Source organism: Copidosoma floridanum, unplaced genomic scaffold (genome assembly GCF_036245765.1).
Source record: "Copidosoma floridanum isolate Cflo_tuat_1 unplaced genomic scaffold, Cflo_Japanese_pri ptg000027l, whole genome shotgun sequence".
NCBI lineage: Eukaryota > Metazoa > Arthropoda > Insecta > Hymenoptera > Encyrtidae > Copidosoma > Copidosoma floridanum.
The window spans coordinates 2,844,042-2,865,976 of record NW_028321904.1 but is presented as its reverse complement, the minus strand read 5'-3'; the positions used below and the strand labels follow the sequence as shown (position 1 = coordinate 2,865,976).

General features: G+C 35.7%; 1 protein-coding gene across 1 annotated transcript; it reads right to left on the bottom strand.

Annotated features, from left to right (window-relative positions):
• Positions 1 to 523: 523 nt before the first annotated feature.
• On the bottom strand, positions 524 to 5,748 carry LOC149373752 (uncharacterized). The gene is made up of 3 exons (XM_089595751.1): positions 3,767 to 5,748; positions 3,379 to 3,641; positions 524 to 3,312 (listed from the first exon to the last, which is right to left on the bottom strand). Exons 1-3 carry the CDS (start codon positions 5,746 to 5,748, stop codon positions 524 to 526), a joined length of 5,034 nt encoding a protein of 1,677 aa, XP_089451877.1.
• Between the last annotated feature and the right edge of the window lie 16,187 nt (positions 5,749 to 21,935).

The following is a 21,935-nucleotide window of genomic DNA, read 5'->3' as shown; positions in this document are numbered from 1 at the left end:
AGCAGCCCGGATGTCGCGCAATTTAAATTTCAAAAAGGCAAACACGAATCCAAACATACTGCCCGCCTTGCTGTCTCTCAGTCAGCAAATTACAATGCTTTATAACAAAAATTTTAACTCAAACTCGCTCAACATTAAGAGCCTTAACATTAGAATTTTTTTTAAAATTCACATTAAATTAGATTGAAATCCCCCTTTGCTTGCTTTTTTTTTTTTTGTATAAATTTTGCTTACAAATTTCATTAATTTGGAGTGTTTAAAAAAAAAAGGAAAATTTATCAAACAACAAAAAGCAAACAGGTAGTAGCTCTGAGCCGCAATTACAATCGAAACAAACAATATAAAAACAATGCATTTTCATTTTTGACTTAACTAAAATTTTAAATCAAAATCTAATCATATAATTCTATGCTAAATAGGTCCATATACAACATAACAATAAATCCAATACTCACAGTCCATGAATCACTACAATTTTTGATTTTACAGTTCATAATGCCTATTCCATCAATTCACTTCACCATCACTTTTCTTGTCCTGATTTAATTTTACTTAAATATTCTTCAGCCTGCGACTCGGTAGGTAATCGAATAAGCTTGACCACGGGGCGTACGAAAACTGATTTTGATGTCTTTAAGGTAACCACTCGTACCAAACCATCTTTTCCTGGATGAACCTGCAGTACTCGTGCCAATGGCCACTGAGCTGGTGGAGCAAGCTCGTCCTTAACCAATACGACGTCCCCCTGTTCGATGTTTGGAGCCTGCTTAAGCCACTTTTTGCGCTGTTGAAGCTGATTCAACACCTCTTTTCGCCAACGAGACCAAAATGAGTTTCGGATATTAACAATCTGCTTCCAGCGATGATTCAAACTAGTGGAACAATGTGACTCATCGTACGGCTCAGGATACGAAAACAAGGCAGATCCGACCAAAAAATGTCCAGGAGTCAACGCCAGATGATCCAAAGCGTCTCCACTAAGAGTACAGAGAGGACGTGAATTTAAACACGCCTCTATACGAGCTGCAAGCGTTGATAGCTCCTCGAAGGTCAAAGTGGCGCTTCCCATTGCACGTCGAAGATGAAATTTGAAGCTGCGCACTGCTGCTTCCCACAAGCCCCCGAAATGCGGGGCGCGGGGAGGGATGAATTTCCATGACGTGCCTTTCAGTGCCAGATGACTTGCGACTTCTCCTATAAACTTTGAAGAAACTGAAAACATTCTATTGAGCTCCACCGCCGCCCCTCGGAAATTCGTTGCGTTGTCGGAGTAGATCACAGAACAGCATCCTCTACGAGCCACGAACCTTGAATAGGCTGCCAAAAATGCCCCCGTTGATAGATCCAACACAATCTCGATGTGGACCGCTCTAGTCACAAGACAAACAAAAATTGCGATATAGCCCTTTGTAGCTTTTGCTCCTCGACCTCTTGAAAATAACACCGGTATAGGGCCCGCGTAATCTACGCCTGCAGATGCAAAAAGACGCTGCGGCTCCAGTCGTATTGCTGGCAAAGGGGCCATCTGCTGCTGAGTGCGTTGCTGAGAAAACCGCAGACACCTCACACAGCGATGAAAAACGCCGGACACCACCCGTCGACCCTGAATTATCCACAGCGAACGGCCAATATGAGACAACATCAGTTGAGTGCCTCCATGAAGTGTAAGAGCGTGGACCTCTTCGATGAGTCGTCTCACTAACAAACTTCTACCTGGCAAGATCACTGGATGCTTCTCTCGAAATGATAGTGACGATTCCTGGAGCCTGCCCCCGACTCTAATAAGGCCCTGATGACATACGAAGGGTGTCAGACGTGCCAAGGGTGACGATCTCGGAAGCACCTGATTCCGCAACAAAATTTTTTTCTCATTAGCAAACCAGTACGATTGAATTGCGCGATAACAAGCAAGACGAGCCCAAGTATACTCTCCAGCTGTCAGCTTACCAAGGCCTCTTTTCCCCCCGGCATGTAACCAACGTCCACAATACCCCAAAATTCTAAGTATTCGTGAGAAACTTGAATGTTTCTCAAGCTTGGTTACCACATTCAACCCCTCGTCGGAGTGCGCCACACATACAGCAACTTCAGCCTCTCTCTGCTCCACCAATAACGATTCCGCACGATCACCGACGTCGAGCATTGGCCATTCTGAACTTGATAGAACCAACCAAGCAGGTCCCCTCCACCAGAGATCATGCGTTGAGAGCTGAGCCGGCGTGACTCCTCGAGTAGCGCAATCTGCAGGATTCTGAGCAGAACGGACGTGATGCCATTGTGCCTGGGGAAGCGATGATACTATCTCACTAACACGGTTGGCAACAAATTTCTGCCAGCGAGACGGGTGCGAGGCCAGCCAATCCAAAACCACCCTTGAATCTGTCCATAAGTGAATTTCGTCCGGCGGTCTTCTCAACCGGGCCAGGGTACCTCCAATTAAGCGAGCCAGCAGATGAGCACCACATAGTTCAAGCCTAGGAAGTGATTGCACCTTGACTGGTGCAATCTTCGTCTTTGCTATTAGTAAAGTCGACGAGCATCCAGGTAGTACAGCATAGATTGCTGCCGCATATGCGCGCTTGGAAGAGTCTGCAAAGCCATGCAAAGTCCATCCATCTGTTTCGGCTCCTCCAATCCACCTCTGTATTTTGATCTTAGTAAGATCTCCGAGCAACGATCGAAAACCAGACCATTTCTTACACAGCTCTCCAGGCACGCGATCGTCCCAATCGACCCCTGAAAGCCAAACATCCTGTAACACAATTTTCGCTGTAATCAATACAGGGGCCAGCCAACCCATAGGATCAAATAATCGTGAAATATCTGAAAGAATTCCTCTTTTGGTCAGCTCCGATCTAGCTGATGCCCATTCAATTCTAAAACCAAAGACGTCGTCCCTTGGCTGCCACAAAAGTCCCAGCGCAGATACACTCTCCTCGACTTTGAACGCAATTTCAGAGTCAGCCAGCGAGTCCAAGCCTCCCAACAGCGCAGCATCGTTGGCCGCCCACTTACTCAACAACATGCCAGCCGATTTCAAAACCGTGATGAGCTGATCCCTGCAGCGTAGAGCAGACCCCATGTCGTCAGCTCCGCCGAATGCATCGTCGACATACATCTGATGACGCAGGATCATTGCCGCTTCCGGATATGCACCACCCTCGTCATGAGCCAGCTGCTGGAGAACTCTGAGAGCCAAATACGGCGCCGAAGCGGTGCCATACGTCACGGTTGTTGCCCTGTAGTCTTGAATAGGTTGAGAGCGATCCGGCCTCCAAACTATTCGCTGCCAATCGATATCATCGTGAAACACTAAAATTTGACGATACATTTTTGTTATATCAGTCACAAAAACACATTTAAAAAATCTCCAGTTACTAATGACGACTGTTATATCCGATTGGAGCTTCGGCCCTGGCAAGAGAAAGTCATTTAAAGGCTGACCCGACGATGCCCGCTGTGAGGCGTTAAAAACTACACGAATTTTATCCGGGTTCCCTTGGCGAAAAACGGCATGGTGTGGCATGTAGTACGACGATTTATTACTATCATGCTTTGGAACTGGCTCCATATGCCCTAAACTAATGTATTCGCCAATGAATTCGCGATATGCTTTCGCGAGACAAGCATTTTTGTCACGTCTGACCTCAGATCGCGCCAAGCACGCAATTGCAATATCGCGAGAGTTCAACGAAATTGGTTTTTTCGAAAACGCAATCGAACAATATATCGACCCTCTATGTTTCGAGTGTGAGTAGACACAAACAATTCCTCACAGTAAAGATTTTCAGGAGACAACGGCTTAGGCGCGTCAATCTCTTCGATCTCCCAAAACTTGGATAACAAACTCGACAGGCTGTGCTCTACCGAAACGTTTAGCACGCGCACAGTTTCTTTGCTAACAGAGAGCGGCCCCGATGATTCACCAGTCAAAATCCAACCGAATATAGTGTTTTGTGCTAGTGGTGTACCTCGAGGTCCCTTTATCAATCCATTCAACATTATTGACGCATATATGTCTGCCCCAATTATACAATCTATCCTTTGTTGTTTATAAAAATACGGATCCGCCAACACGAGCCCTTTTATATGCGGCCACTCAGCTCGCACAGTACATCTACCAGGACTGTATCGAGTAAGCGACCTCATAACTAGCATGCGAACATCGAAAGAGGCTCTACTTGTGACTGGACGAATCGCTACCGTCGATTCACCTATTGGTTTCGTTTCGCTTTCCCCAAAACCAACGACTGAGCACGACGACGGCAGTCCTCTAATACCAAGATCCACGATAACCGACTCTATAACAAAGCTTCTCTGAGCCCCGGGATCGATTAGAGCTCGAACTTCAATTGTGCTTCCGTGCTCCGCGACAAGAACGACTCGAGCCGTTGCCAACAATATAGAAGCACTTACAGGAGCGACGTTAACCGAAATCGAGTTCGACATCCCGCTTGATCCGAAATCACGACCACCACCACCCGGCTTATGTGCACCAAAAGACCCGATATCATCTGATTTTGTAGGCTCTGAATGTAGCAGTGTATTATGCTTCGCTCCACAAGACAAGCATCTTTTCTCAGAAGGGCAGTTTTTTAAAAAATGTGAGTCATAAAGACAGTTCAAACATAATCTTGACCTTTTGCATACGTTAAATCTTTCCGGCTGAGAAAGTCTCTCAAATTGAGGACACTTATGCAACAAATGACTCTCTTTACAAAGAACACACGATACTACCGATTGTTTTTTTGTTTTCGATTCGCTTTGAGACTTCCCGACCTTTTCAGTAGATACATTCGCCGATATTTGTTTATTTTGTCCTTTTGAAGGTTGTATACTTTTTTCGCCCCTGCGAGCCGGAGCACAATCAATCGATACGTGAGCCTGTTCTAAAGACTGAGTGCGCCTCTCGATAAAGGCAACGAGCTCCGTGTAGGTAGGGCTCACAGCCCTGCTCTCACGCGATATCTCCCAACCTTCTCGACTCAATGGATCCAACTTCCGAATCACGCAATGTATAATCCAATTATCGTAATGATTAACTGGACATTCGAGATCTTTTAATGCACGAACTGATTCTTCAGTTTTATCCAAAATTTGAATTAAATGAGGCAAATTTCTGGGTTTAACAACAGGTAAATTTATTAAATTTTCAAGATGATTAAATAAACGTATTTGAGTATTGTCGAATCTACGTACTAATTTTTCCCATGCAATGTCAAAATTTGAATCCATTATATCAATGCCTTTTAATCTTTGCTGCGCTGAGCCCTGTACTACCGATAACAAGTGTTGCAATTTGACAGCCTTGGGCATTTCTCGTTTTATTACGAGCGATGTAAACAGCTGCTTAAGCGATTCCCACTCCTCGTGTTTACCAGAAAACGTTGGTAGCGACAGAGGAGAAAAATTTACTTTTTCGGTATTACTCGGTCTATGATCAACACGAGGTGAACTTTCTAAATCAATTATGTGATCATTAAACTCACCCAACGCGTCAGTATATGCTTCAAACACTAGTTCAGCTATTTGCTTTTCATAATACTCATGAGAAAGCAAGATTTTCTCATCTGCTTGTATAATTGCGTGTTTCTTTTTGAAATCGGCAAGATCCATATCTAACTGTGTGACGCATGCACGAGTTTGCCCCAACGTCATATTGGCTCTCCCTTTCTTTTTGAAATTCGCGAAGGCATTTTTTATCTTTTTTCCAAGCGTGACCTGATCAGTGTACCACTTTTCGGACATTCTCTTCAAAATTATTTCAACAGTCACAGAAAAATCAAGACAAACCAGACAAATACCAATATCACCTTGCAAAGTTCGACGATTCAACGAGAAAGATAAGCTGATACCTCTAGACTGTGTATACCTGGTTTGTAGTCGCCGTCATAAGCCCCCTTCTCACCTCCCGCTCAGCCTTTTAGCTTTTGATGAACGCAAGCTGTGCGTTACAGTGAGAAGACGAAGAAAAGGCTATCAACACATGACCCCACACCCCTCTCCGCCCGGCAGGAAAGCGGCAGAAGAAAAGCCCGAAACCGTCTTCCGAGCGTCGAGAGTGGGAGCCGCTCTGTCAAGGCTGCGCGACAGTGGCTCTCGATGTAAACACCAACTTCTCGATGGATTCAGCTACCTCTCCCTTCCTCGAGCAACACTTGATACTAAAAGCAAATCGTACGAAAACAAGGCAGAAACGTGAATTTAAGAGAAATAACATGTAACAAAAATTCATAATATGCAATGTGTGCAATCAACCACGCTCTGCTACCAAAAATGTTAGTGGCATCTCGACCAATTTTTTATTGACAAAAAAAGGTCATTGAGACGTAGCACTCAACTAAAAAATTGACTAACCAAATGAAATCAGCAGTGGAAGCGAATTGTTTTGGTGTTAATAATATTTATTGAATCAACAGATATTTACAATATTTACAGAGCAATTTGAATATAATTTAGATTTAATGAACAATAGATAAACGTAAAAAGTAAAAACAAATAAGTTCTGTCTTATGTAAAGCGAGCGAGAACGAACAAAAATAAGAGTTGATACAAAATACCTGTGACCATATAGAAGCCAACCAAGACGATTAGAATTTAGAAAAGCGACATCGAAAAAACGAGCAATTAGTTGACTTATACAACGATCTCAATTTACTCAAGCGATGTTAACAGTTCGAAGTCTCAAAGACGAGAGAGCCAGCAACGCCTCGTAAGTGCCGTCGAAGCCGCGATCTAGCCGCCGCTAAGGGGGGAGAATTTCGTTCCAATGACAATACTAACAACAAAACTATATTTACTTATTCCCTCAATCGTACAATAGCAGCCCGGATGTCGCGCAATTTAAATTTCAAAAAGGCAAACACGAATCCAAACAATGATCTTACATAATTCATTTGTAATTAATTTAATGAATTCCTATATCTATGTAATTATGTGATATTGTAACATAATTTGTTTGTCAAACTCGAAATAAGCACCTTGAAAAACCATTAATGCGTTTTTTAAATCTATTCTACATATTTATTTTTTTTTTAATTTTTTTTTAGATGTATTATTTAGAAAACGAATAAATAATTTATCATAAATTGAGTGTATTTTAGGTGAATGCAAATAAATGCATGGAATATTATGGTTACGAACCACACCATAAGTACAAGAAACCGAGTTTCCATAGCCGGCAGTACTCGCAGCAGAGTGGGTAAGGTACTGGGCTCTTATGCAAGAGGTCGAGGGTTCAAATCTCTTTGTTGGAAGATATTTTTTTTTTTTTGCTTTTGTTTTTTGTTTTTTTTTTTTTCTTATAGAATTGTAATAGAAAAAAATTGAAAGTGAAATAAAAATTTGTAGGAAAATAAAATTAAAATTTGTTTAAAAATTAATTGCTTGGGAGTGTGAGGGGAAATGGTGGGTAAGGGTGTGCAGAAGAGTAACACGGCACGGTTGGCAGATATATATATATATATATATATATGTATATATATATATACACACATATATATATAGCGCACGGTTTGCTCAGTCGGCTAGGTCGTGGATTGGCACGCGGGAGACCATGGTTCGATTCCTGGCCAGTGCGACGTTTCAAGCAAGTACCTCTCTGATTTTTCACATGTGCTTTTTTACCACGCAATGCTTCTTGAGGAGGGTTTTTAAGGTGACCTTCTCGCAGCAAAATTTGCCTTATATCCCCCTACCCTTCTTTCAGTAATGGTAGGCCTTCCATCCCTCATCCCTTCGTTCTCCCAAGTGCTAAGTGCCCATAGTAGTGCCCTTATTAAAGGAGCCAGACGTAGAGCACAATAATATAAAAAATAGATATATATGTTTATATAATGGGGAGAGGGGAAGTGTACAGAGAGCATTTGGTGAGGGGGACGGAGTAAGGGGGGAAACTTAAGGGGGCTCCTTTACGAAAGTTCCCAAACAGAGATATATTATTTCTTGTAAATAAAAGTCTACTAAATTTAATGGTAGTCTAAATTATATTTTTAATGGGTCAAAATTTTGAGAAATCCGAGCTCAAAGTTGTAACTATTAGCACCTGTTGCTATGGGGCAGCGTAAAAAACGATTTGTTTTCGTTTATAATAAACCTAGATTGAATGTCCTAGCAGACTGAATATATACGTTTTGTAGATGAAGTCTTCCTCTGTAATGTGCTGTATTGAAAATTGTGGCTAAAGAACCATTTTAGCGAGATATTTATGATGGAAATAAATAAATAGTGTTCGGGAAGTCAGGAGGTCACGTGGGTAGCAGACGTACTTGTTCACCTAATCGCGCGAGTTTTCAAAAAGTTGAGATTGCCTTTCCTCAATCCTCTCGAGACTCTATGTTCGTGGTATTCTTTTTTTTTAGGTGGATTAGAAGGACGGTCATCTATTGTTCATCAACTAAATGATGGTTATGACATACATATACTAAACACTATAGAGGTAGAGTAATAGCAGAAAGGCATGCAAACACGACATATATATACCATATACCTACATATTACATCGCTATACTACACCAACACAGGTGGTGTACCACTGTACCCTCGTATGCACTAGACTGGTCAAAACAATAATTAATTTTTTGTACAAAGTTAAACTACACACATAAATATCATTTTTCCCACTTCATACGTTATAAAAACTATCATAATGATTTTCAGACGCATTTGTTTATTAAAAAACAAAACTTTATTTTTTGTTTGTCTTTGACCTCAGCAGTAGTCGTAAGAGCCCCCTTAAGAGGAAGAGACTCCGGGTAAACCACTTCCGTTTTAGAAAAAAAAAATCTGTCGGTTTTAAAACTGCAGCCCCCCGAGTAACACGACATAAAGAACTTCGTTCTAAAAAAAAAAAAACATTAAAATTCAGAAAAAATAGTTCAAGATTATTTTCCACCGAAGATTTTACATTGAAAGTCATGTCAAACCTTGTACTTCTCGTCAACCAAATATAACATAGGCTTCTACCTTTGTTTGGACACTGATGATGTTTATGTTAATTTTCCGAAGAATACCTGTCCAGAACTCTACCAAGACGATATAAACAATAAGGAAAAAATTACTGACAGATGAAAATGTTCAACAATCATCTGAATACAAAGACTCCGATGAAGAATCCGTTGAAGACCAGAATGACGTAGTTTTTGAAATAAAGAAAAGCAAGTTAAGGCATATTCCAACTAAACTACGCATTAACAACTTTACTTATGTATCGTGTGGTGGGATCTATGGGTGGGATACAGTATAAGCCTGGTACAGTACGTTACTACATAGCTTTTTGTGGCACCATTCATAATGTGTAAATGAAAAAAAATGACTTGTGTAAATACAGTAAAAAAGTTGTTTTGTGAAGTGAGCAAATTAAAAGAAGCACACCCTTTTATGCCAAAGATGAAAAAGAAGTACAGTGACGATTTTAAGTTGTTTTTATGGTAGTGTGTCATAGATATAATAGATTTTATTACTATGAAATCAATAAGTATCCTTTTTTTTTGTTAAGAATTAGAATATATCTTGCAAAACTTGCAATATGATCCACTTAACGTTGCGTACATCTGTGGATGAAAATATTATCAAACAAAAAAAAATAATGATATGTAAAAACACAACTGCCTAATACAACAAGCACTTTTCCAACATAAATTTCTTCAAAAATTATGGTGGCCCTTGTAAGTATAGTAGATTAAGTCATACTCTAAGGTCTCTGAAAAACAAAAAAAAAGTTCAAACAAAGAATCAAAGAGCCTAACAGAAAATGTATACTCTACTAAGCCCTTAAACTGCAATACTTATCTGATGTAGACTTTTTAGCAAGTTATACTACAAAAAAAATGACGATAAAAAAATCCTGGGATGGCTAACATAGACATACGAGTTGGCATGCTTATCCCTTAATTATTTTATTCAACTGATGTACGATGTCCCTGTTAATTCTTATAAAAAAAGAATCTGTGCTTACTATTCTTAAAACTTGGTTCATCTGCATGTATAATATTACCTTCATTCTTTTATAAAAGAAAGAAATAAATATTAAAGAACTAGCTATGACTATAAATAAGTAAATGACGAATATTTACTTCGATAAGTATCCAAGGTAAAAGGGCAGTTTTGTTTTACGTGTTTTGAAGCTGTAGTAGACATAATGCAGTAGCATCCAACAATATGAAAAACGCAACTTCTCGATTTTAATATACGACACGATGCGAATTACTTTAATGCTATAAATACAATTCTGTATCGCTGACCCAGTAACGCACAGTCAAGATCCGAGATGATAGAAACTCGATGCAATGTTTTTTTGTTTTTTAGTAGCTGTGTTGTTCTTCAATAATTTTTAGATTTTTTAACATATTCTTTTATGCTTATGCTAAAGCGCTATTAAAATTTTTGCAATACATTATTAAAAAAAGTACGTATTGTGTTACTCTAAAAAAAATGTATATCTGTTTCAATACATGTTTAGTTGTAATAATTTTTATGGATCTTCATAAATTACACATCAGATGATAAAATGTTTAAAAAATGCGTAGACACACTTAAAAAGGCATCTAAAAATGAAAAAGAAGATTGATTAGAACTTACTCGTACAAGTAAAAAAGTTTTACATACGTTTAAAATTATTTCAAAACAGTGAATATTTCATTATTACTTTCATCATAAAAACTCAATTTACGATAGTTTCAAAAATTTTTATGGAATGTAAACAAGTAGTTAATAAGTCTGAAGGCTTATTCTCAAAAGTGTTTAACATAAAATGGTGTAGTCATAAATTCTTTTAATGAATACTGTTTGACTTTTTACTATTAATACTTACATGTTATTTTTCTATAACTTTGGGCACGCAAGGTTTTTCCGCTGTGCAGACACATAACTGCTTCAACTTCAACAGCCTTTAGAGCACATGCGCAATTGATACGTATTAGAGAGCATGAGGTTGGATTTTAGGCCAGTAGTTTACTTTAATTCTTAAGAAAAAAATCAGTTATCATTGGATAACCTAAGGTACGCTCAATTTAAATCAGAAAAGGTTCATTTTTCATAAACCAACGTTGTTTCGAAAAAAAAGTGTTTTTCAAAAATATCAGAGGTTTGAAACAAGACAACTTGTCTACTTTCAATCATTTTTTTTACAAAACTTATAAAAATTTGAGTTACACTAACTGATTAATTGGAGAGGGTATTTTTTGTTTTTTTAAACTATGTTTTTTTAATTTTCCATTTGAATACTTTTTTTGGGCTGGGGGAGAGGGGGAGCCTATGTAGGACCTACCTAGTGATTCTTTATATGGGGCCATCTAACACTGTACATTAGCCTTACTAGGATCTTGGTTAGTTAACTTAGCTACCTAGGTAGGACCTACCTATCACTTTCTTACAATTACGATCGAGTGATTTTTTACATATACATTACTGAAAAACACGTCTAAATTACAATAAATACTTAAAATCCGGATAAAACCAGGAGATTGTCCATTACTTTTTTTTAATACACATATCAAAAGCTTATGCACGGGCACCTGAGTAAATTTCATAATACCTCCCAGGGCACCCACATAGTCATTGGTTCTGAGTTAAAAATTATGCTTTCAAAGCCAAAGTTCTTGTGTGAAACGTACTTCCTTCAGCTCTTTTTTTGTTACATCCTCCTTTATTTTTTAATGAAGCCGCAAAAAATTTTTGCATTCCGTTAATGTTAATACAAGTTTGAAGGTAATACATCAGTACAACCGTTAAAAGTATGAGAATAAACTCTGTTTGATAAGCTATTTTCTGCTTACATTGACATTATTCGATGGAAAAGAACAAGAAAGCGGCAGTTTTGTTAATTGGAATAAAATGAAAAGAGGTTTCGTGTTAAGAAAAAGACATTTAGTTATATATTCATTACGTTTGAAAGAAATTCTATTGAAGATGCAACTTATTCAACCAAAAAGGCAAAAAAACTCGTGCATTAAAAAGATGAAAAACAGTGTTAAAAAATTACAAAATTAAACAAAAGAAACACTATATTTATAAAAAGATAAAAAATATCTTATGTTGTCATGAAAAAATCCAATTATAAATGAGTTAAACGTTACAGAATGCTTATAGTATAATCAAAAATAGTTATGTAACTCATTTATAGTTTGTTTTGCTATATACACAAAATATACTGTAAAAACTAGTCTGATACAGGTCTGTATAAAATTGAAGTCTAATATTAAAAGATAACATAATGAAATAGTAAAAAAAAAAAGAGAAAAAAATATATTCACAAAATTCTCAGCCAACAAAGATTTCTACGGTTGGAAATCTATAGGGAGAATTTAAAGTTTACTTAATATTTGAGCAAAAAAGAATTATTAGAACCAATTTCGATGTAACTGCGTCTTTTATTATGAAAATTAAATTAATAAAATTTTTATCACAATACTCGAAATCTTTATTTAGGAATAACCGTTTGATGAATTAAATCTAAAGGAATATTCTACCATGTAGTAAATTATGCATTGTTTTATTAAAGAATCTGTAACATCAAGTTTGCTTGAAATCTATTGATAACAGTTTTATGTTTATTATAATAAGGTAATAGTTTATAAATGATAAAAACGTTACAAAAAGTTGTACTAAATATTTTAAAGTTTTTTATAAAAACAGGAATTAAGTTTTTTCATGACAAAACAAAAGAAAAAACGAACTTCACAACAAAATTTAACAAAATTTGGCAGCAGCTTTTCTTTTAAGTAAACAATAATACTATGACTATATTTAAAGTCTCGGAATACAGTAAATCAAGTTTTTTATTTAATAATTTTAATCGTTTAATTTTACTAGTTTAGGATGTGGCTTTCTACCCAAACGGAAATGGTAAGTAGACAATCAGTAGGGCCTGTTTAGGCTGCCTCTTTTGCCAACTAAGGTCCTACGTTGGCAGCGTCAGGTGGCGTTTGGTAGGCCCTAAGTAGGCTGCCTTCATTGAAGTATCATAACCACCTTTCAATTAATAAATATGAATATGTACACATAAGAATACACATTATATTTTAATTTAACAAAAGTCATGCTCCATTTCAAACAAATCATACTTAATTTTTACGAAAATTTTCTATTACGGCATTGTTGATCACGTGTAGTTACAAAAATATAACCCTAAGATGAATAGAAATTTTACATAAATGATGATATTAATGTAACCTTAAAAATATCCCATTTACAAATAATATCAAGTTTACAATATAAACATGTGATTCGTGAGTTCATTCTAAGGAACTATTAAATAATAAACCAGAAATGAATGCAAATTAAACGCTTACCCTGAAGTTAACTTTTCTTTCATACAAAAACATACTAATTTACTTAAAAGACAGATAAACTTGATTTGATGGCAGACATCTACATGACAGTGAGTGCAGTTTTTAAATAGTTTTTATTAAAATTTTTTAAAGCATTAATTATTCTATCTAATTCAGTACTTTGAAAAACTTTGTTTCGTTGACAACAAATTTAATGTCTATTGATTTCGTCAGTCTCATATGTATAAAAATACTCATTAATCATTTGTGTGGGACTCAATGAAAGACACTTGTTACTTGTGTACCTGTGTATGATTTAACGCTACTGTTTACACTGCAACTGTAGCTGATACAACTGCATACATTATTCGAGAAGTAAGATAAAAATAGGGTTATGTAGGCTGCCTAATGAGTACCTGACACACACCTCCTGACGCGCCTACGTGTGCCCTTAGTAGGCTACCTAAGTAGGGCCTCACGAACTAGAGAGTTAACTGACTTACATTTCTGTTCGTGTACGTGATAAACTATTATATGTTCTTTTCGAGTCTTGCGTAAAGTTAAGGTTTGGTCAAGTACTAAAAGAGGTCTGAATACTTTACATTAGGTAAAATGGGGCTTTATCTATTGCTAATATCTTTTTTTAAAGATTCTGTTGAACCCAAATTTTTTTTTTTTAATTTTTTTTTTTTTTTTTACTGGGTTGACGTGACAGCGTACTTGCCTAGTCGCCGGGGCCATCCACTCTCCATCTTTGTCTGGGAGTATATTGCCGCACCTATTTCCATCTCTTTTACCGATGTTATACCTTATCCATGGGCACAATGCGAGTATGTCCGGTGAAACACTTGGCCAGTTAAGCTGACACTCTGTGCACCAATGGTGCATCAGGTCCACTCACTACTGTGTAGCCTTTCCCCAGAGAGGATTCCATGTTTTAGGGGCCAATTCTTGCTGGTAAGGCTGGCAATATCTGCCTGGTGCATTGGATCTGCTAACCCTTACCTATACGCTTAACACTGTCAAACATTTACCCAGGCCCGAAGATCTGTGAGGCAAGGAAAAAATCCTGGAATAACTCTGAAGGAAAATGCCACGGAAACACCAGCCTCAAAATAGCTGGGGTTGCATAGAAACTTTTCCCGAAAACAGTTTTTGAAAAAATCTGCATTAACTGGAAATCGAGCCAACGACCCCTAGAACACCGTTGTAGCAGTAAAAAGTGCGCTTACCACTAAGCCAACGTCACTCAACATAATTTTATCAGTTTTATGAGCTGCTAATTCTACTTCAAAAATTTTGTAAGGAGTTAAAGTCACTATTATCTCACAGCACTTAATCCCCTTGGCTTGAATTTTTAAAATAAATTATAAGGTTAAATTTAACATCTTATTTGTTAATTAAGTATTTAGCTACACACTTCATTACCTATTTTTTTAAGGTTATAGTTTCATAAAACTAGTGTCTAAGTCTAAAAATCGTTAATACAACAAGGATTAGCAGGTACTTTAACATTGCATTTATCAATTCGTTTGTCTCTGTTCGATTCCAATATTCAAGTCCATAAGATAATTAAGTTATCTGATCCACAAATATCCTGCCAGTAGGGTGAAGCAAGGTTGTAAGTGTAGCATGCTGAAATTTTTTTGCGGAATTTCATTGCTGTAGGATATTTATTTTTCCTCGACGAGTACCGCACTGCAGCAAAGTGATTCTCTTTAATATCTTGATGGAGTTTTCCTGTCTGCATGTAGCAACGTTTTTTTCTTCTATAAATGATTCAAAAACATGAGAAAACAGTTGATAGTTAAAGCTAAATATGCGAAATAATCTAAAACTTTTATTTTATCATCGTTCAGTTGCGCAATTTCACTAATATAAGATAAGCCATTACGTTATGATTGCTCTACTCTTCGATTATTATTATTTCAGCCCCGTTTCAAGGTTTTGGAATCGTTGGGATAACGCGAATTCATACATTTAACACTATTATTCATCGTTTGCAAAAAAATTGCAGTCTACACGCACGTACCATTTTTTAAGTTCACCCGTACTCCATCCTGTCATTAATGCTTTTGCAACAAATGCGCTAAAAACTTGTACAGCTATTTTGATACTTATTCGTTAGAGTTATTAGGGTTGATATGTTTATCAGCAAATTTTGGTGATGCTTCACACGACTTAGCACGTTCGAGTGCCTTGAAGGCTTGAATAGCACTCCAACAAATGACTTCAGTCTCAATACTATAATCATGACTAATTAAGTTCTTTTACCAACATTTAAATAACCAAGGATGGTCAAAAGCAAAATAAGTTCTTTGTAAGACACTTTAAGGTACGGTTCATCTGAAGTTATTCAATTATTCATACGGGGCTTCTATTACAAAATTTTTGATCGCATACGGTCTTTTGCACTTTAAGTGCTGTATTGTCAGTCAATTTCAGCACATGCATAATAAATAATTTTACTGCATCATCTAAAGCCGGTCCACGAGTAGAGAAAAAAAAATACCTGCTTCTTACTGTAACTTAACCCAATGATCGTAAGAGTTATAGCTTATATGTCTGACTTACGATCATACTGTCCTCGATCATAAAAATAGTCAAAGAAATTATCTTTTTTATTGTACTCCAGATACGGCCTAATAGACATATTATACAACATGAATACACACAATTTAAGTAAATTCCATCATTACATAAATTCGTGGTAAGAATGTATTTTTGACCTTTTAAATTTGTTAAAAAATTGTCATGTTTGTTTCTATTATCATGGCTTGAGCATAAAACTGTAATCATACTGGCTGCTGAAGTTATAACGCTTTTTTAAACTAAAACGGTGCAACCTTTTTAAGTTGGACTTACTTTAAGTCGCCAAAGTAGCAAAACAAATGTAGTCATCCATCATCGAGCCAGGAAACTTCTTGAAAGTTACATGGATCAATTCTGGACTAAACAAATAATCAACATGGTGTAATCTTTCGATCACCACAACTGCATTTGAGAATTTAATAGCCAATTTAGTAAGTAATATGCTAATAAGATCGAGTTCTGGTGATTCTCTTATTTTTTAAAGAATATTTAACGAAATTAGCTTTAAGGTACTGAATCTTATTTCTAAGACTTTTATGATATCCATTGCGTCACTTTTTAAATCAAACAGTGTATTAGGAGCTTTTTTTCATCCCTCCTTAAAGCTTCAGAGAGTCTTATAATATTTTAACGATCTCTATATTTTCCTGTATTAGTCGTTAAAATAAAAAAATGTTCAAATCCAACCCAATTAAACGCATCTCTGACAAAAGCAGGTAAAGATCTTGCTAAAGTCTTATAAGTTATCATTGTTATATTATTAAGGATAACATTTTTATCTTGTAAAAATAATAAAGTTTATTCCAAGGCATTTGCCATTGTTAAAAGAGGATCTTCAGTCGTCTAAATAAAATATTCATTGTATTTGTATACAGAGTTATACTAAAAATGGCCCAAATTAAAATCACCATCGATTGTATATTGACTTTTGCTTTTATAACCAGAATAATTAACAAAAAAATCGACATAATTTCCATGAACTTAACCACAACCCTGATTTGGCTAAAAGTCGTGATCTAGCGTTAGAGCCACTGGAACTTACAGCAGGTCAGCCACATTTCTAGCAGCTGGTTACTGACGCCATGCACGAGATCGTGCTCCTTCTGTTGCTGATAGAATCACAGGAACCTGCAGCAAGTTAGCTGCATCGCCAGCTTGTATTATGTTAAGTAGTGCACAAGATCATCCTCCCGCCATTGTTGGTATGGGCACCAGAGTTTGCACCAGATTAACCTTATCCCTAGTTGCTTGTTCGAGGAGGCATTAGAGCTCAAAGTAGATTAGACGTACTTTTCACAGCTTTTTCTTAAGATTGTAGCGCGTTAAAATGCACTGATGACATGATTTCAGGATGTAGTCAAAGTTTTTCATGAAGATATACGTCTGGTAGCTTTGATGTTTTAAATGCAAAAGCTACAGCTCGCAATGCCATTAAACATTTAAAAATATGAATTTTTTGCCACGGCAACTTAGAAGTACGGATGAACATCCTACTCGCTCAGTCATCCACGAAAGAGCTTATGTGCGCCTTTGTCTCGTGTCCCCTGTTTTAATACATCGACGTGAAGATGCTGTGATTACAATGAATCCCCGACGATTAAATTGTGACACAACTCACACAACTAAATAAACACGTTGTGTAAAGACGTTAATCTGGAAGTTGTAACAGTACTTATTCTAAACTTTTAAAAACAATGTTTTTTTTTAAATATGATTAGGAAATATATTGAGCTGAGTTAATTGTAGCTTTTGCATGTTGTAACCGAATGATTATATAATTTCTTAGTGCAAATTTTAGCAACTCCTTTCCATGTATATTTATTGATACAATATGTAGGATATTGGTTTTCCGCATTATCCCTCTTCTAATCCTAATGTCATCACTACTAAACAAACGTTGATTTCTTTATTTATCTTTTGTTATTTTGTTAAGGTTGACATAAGAATGAGTTTTTTTTTTGTTTTTCTGACGAACTGATTTGTTTGTATATTATTACTTCATTGAATATGTGTTGAGTAATTCTAATGATAGCAGTTATGACTAGTAGAATAATTGTACACGGAAATTAGTGTACTGTTAATTTTTCTTATTGTTCAAGAACGTTTTATCCCATACACGACAAGCCCAAGTTCCTTATCAGGCTTTATCCTTTTTATTACTACACAATATTGCTATACAAGAAAATTTACAAAAAAAAAAAAGAGAAATAATAGGGCTTAAAACACTTTTTACTCACAATATGTCCCACAACAACCGACGTTTTTGTTAAGAAGACCTTAAAGGTGTTCAAAGGTTTCTTGAAGACCAGTTAAGAAATAGATTTTTTTTAAAAAAATGGTCAATAATATTACAACAACTAATGTTTTCTTAACAATCACAAAAACGTCTTAGTCACACATGGTGATAAAGAGAATGCAACTGTTATTTTAAAAAAACAATGTTTTATAGATGAAGTCAAATGTCAAGTGAATAACAATAAGTACTACGACATGTGATCCAAAAGTCCTTTAAACGAAATTATTAAACATTTATACACAACGTGTTAACTTACTTATGTGGGTCATGTCACGATTTAATCGTAAGGGATTCATTGGGATCACAGCATCTCCTCCTAGATGTATGAAAACAGGGGACACGGGACAAAGGCGCACATAAGCTCTTTCGTGGATGACTGAGCGAGTAGGATGTTCATCCGTACTTCTAAGTTGCCGTGGCAAAATATTTATATTTTTAAATGTTTAATGGCATTGCGAGCTGAAGCTTTTGCATTTAAAACATCAAAGCTACCGGACGTATCTTTTCATGTAAAACTGTGGCGTTAACAATAAAAAATTGTTTTTATCGTACTTCCATGATAGCCACAAAAAATTGTGTAGCACTCTTAAAAGATACTACTATTCCTAGGCTAGAATTACACGTAGCAGTTCTAGCAATAAGCTTAGATAAAATAGTAAGCGAAGCAAATAATTTTTTCATGAACTGTGTGTTTTACTCTGACACACAAAATGGTTTTTTAACTTTGATTAAAAAAGAACCCCAAGAACTCAAACGATTTGTCCTGAATAATTTCCTAAAATTTAATACTAAAAAAATAAGGAGTTGTACTTTGAAATTGTATAGAGATTTCGCCATTAATTATTGTGTTAAATTTAACCAATTAGTTTTATTTGACACTGAAATATTACAATTAGGACGCCATAAGCTAATCAAGAACAGTAGATAAATTTAATAGTTTAATGTATTTATTGCTAAAAGAAGTATTTTACAAATCGAAAGTCGCTTAGCAAAATTCTGTTGTTATAATTTTGACTCGAAACCGATCATATTAGATACAAAAGATATCTTTTTCCGTGTTATAAATGAACATTATCATACATAAATGTTTCGTGGATATCATGAGACTGTTATATTCAAAATTCTTTCAAAGTATTGGATTTTAGAGCTTCGACAGGCTTTGCAAAAATCGATTTATAAGTACACGAAACACAAACTAGCTAATACCAAGCCTACAGATCCTCAAATGACTTTATTACCTATAATTAGACTTGCTTATTAACTTCGCCCTTTCTTTTACTGTGGGTAAGATTATTCTGGTACACTAACAGTCAAAATAAAGTGATGACGCAAATGAAGATGGAGCGTTGTTTTTACACCTACGGCTACAAAAGCTATGAATCTTGAAATTGTACATAGTCTGAGTACGGACTCATTGATCATGGCATTGCACATCTTATTTTGCAAAGAGAATTTCCTCCATTAGTTTATTGTAAGAATGGTATACATTTCAGAGGGATGCAAAAAGAATTCACAAAGTTTAACAAAGATACCGATAAATCAAAGTTAAGGAAGTTCACTCGCTAAGAGAATTAACGTCAATATATTTATAATACTTTAAACAGTGATAAATTAGTGTATGAAAAACTTTTAACTTGAACTTATAATCCCTCTATCGTTAATAAAGTAAGAAATTTATAATTTTATTTTTGAACTTTTAAGGTGCAGTCTTATAAGAATCAGTACTATCCTGATACATAACCTGCAATAAGTGGATAATCGACGTCAAGATTTGCTTGAAAATTTTTTTGAAAATACCTCAAACCTTGGTGATGACATAGCTATAGTCTCATGTTCGTTCATGGATTGTAGAATGAGTAATAAATAAGTAAATAAAATTATTCTTGGCATGGGCTCACGAGAACATTGGCCTGTTCCAGAAGGCTAGGCTGATGCTTTTTGACGAAGATGGCATCATGAGTATCTACCTACGTTGCATAAAAGAAAAAAGTGGCACAACACTCGTTCTCTACTAATAAAAGAAGATTTGGTACTTATAACTAATGATAATTTAAAAAGAAATAAGTGGCGAGAAGTTGTTATAATTAGAAGTATGCAAAATGCAGATAGTCAAGTGTAAGTGGCTAAAGCTTAAACTAAAAAGAGAAACCTTATTAGACCAACTTAAAAATTGACAATAGTAAAAGAGATATAAGACTTTCAAATTTCATATGGGAAAGGGAAATGTTATAAACTTGAGATGAACGTCTCTACACAAATTGTTCATTTAATTGTGTGAGCCATGTTGCGATTCAATCGTAAAGAATCAATCGAGATCACATTTTCTCTCAGATGTATTGAAGTGAGGGGGGCAGAGAACGAGGGCACATACGAGCTATTTTATGGATGGCTGGCTAAGTGGAAAATTCGTCCGTATATTTTAGTTTTAATGGCAACATGTACATGTTTTTTAATGTTTGATGACGCTGCCAGCTTAGCTATTGCATTTAAACTAAGAAAGCTACCGGACGTATCTGCTCAGTTTTATACAAAAAAAAAAATATTTCTCCTGTTTAACTAGTTTTTTTTTTGTAACTAAAGTAATAAGGTTTCCTTAAGTATTAAAGTTAAACTGTTTGCTTTATTACAAATACTTTTTCCAGAACAACGAGAAAGTGTAATCACATTGTACAGTTTAAAAAAGATAATACAAAAGAGTTAGTTAAGAGCTAGATGGTGTATAAAATGATGTGTGAAAACTTTCCAGGAAGCAATACCATTGAAACAATAAGAGCACGGAAAAAAAGAGAACAGAAGAGTATTGACATAATCAAGTCCGTATCTTTAAAAAGCACTGACTTCAAAAAAAGTATATTTTTAAATGAAATGAAATTAGAAGTTTCGATTAAGAGCCAAATTATGAAAACTTTTCATTTTTTAATTGCTCTATATAGTGCCTGATGATAATAATATTAATAGAAAAAAGGATTTATACACATTGAGCCGCACTTACCAAAGATTCTTCAATATATATACGTTACTGACTATACTTATAAGTTTTAATACATTGATTTGAAGTTACTGGGTGAATATGTAAGGTGTGCTATAAACTAATACTTGTGTTAAAGGTGGGTATTTTAACTTATTTGACTAATATGTCAGGAAATCTCACAACTTTCAACAATTTTTTCCAGTGTTCTGTATTAAAGTTAACCAATAAATTTAAATTGGCATTTCAGTTTGTTGTGTCGTGTATAAATTTATCAAGTTATTTTTTAATAAGACCTATTGATATTGACGCTCCCGTCAACATAACGTCACTCTCGAAAAATCGTGTAGTATTTTTTATTCAGAAAGTTGATTTGGAAATACTAACCAAAATTCATTAAATAAAACTGTTTAAGTAGGTATATTTTTTTGCCTTAGTTTTTATCTAAACCATTCTTCATTACATCTAGGATTTCCATAAAAGTATCTTTTTACAACGTGCTATTGGAAAATGTGTTTTCGACATCCATGAAACAAGCGTCGAGAATGTATCTATTAGTAACGGGAAGAGCTGCTCTGAATATTGCTCGCCTGAAGACATTGACATAATTTTTTTTGAGTTCTTATTTCCTATTGACTTTAAACTCTTCGATAACCAATTGTGCTTTTTTAATAAGATTTTATATCTGGATCAATTTTTTTTATACACGTATTAGAAGTCTATAATAGGCACTTTGGCACTAGTTATATCTAGAGGTGATCTAATAACTATTTTCCAGGTTTCATTTGTTCTAGGAAAAGTAAGCATTTTA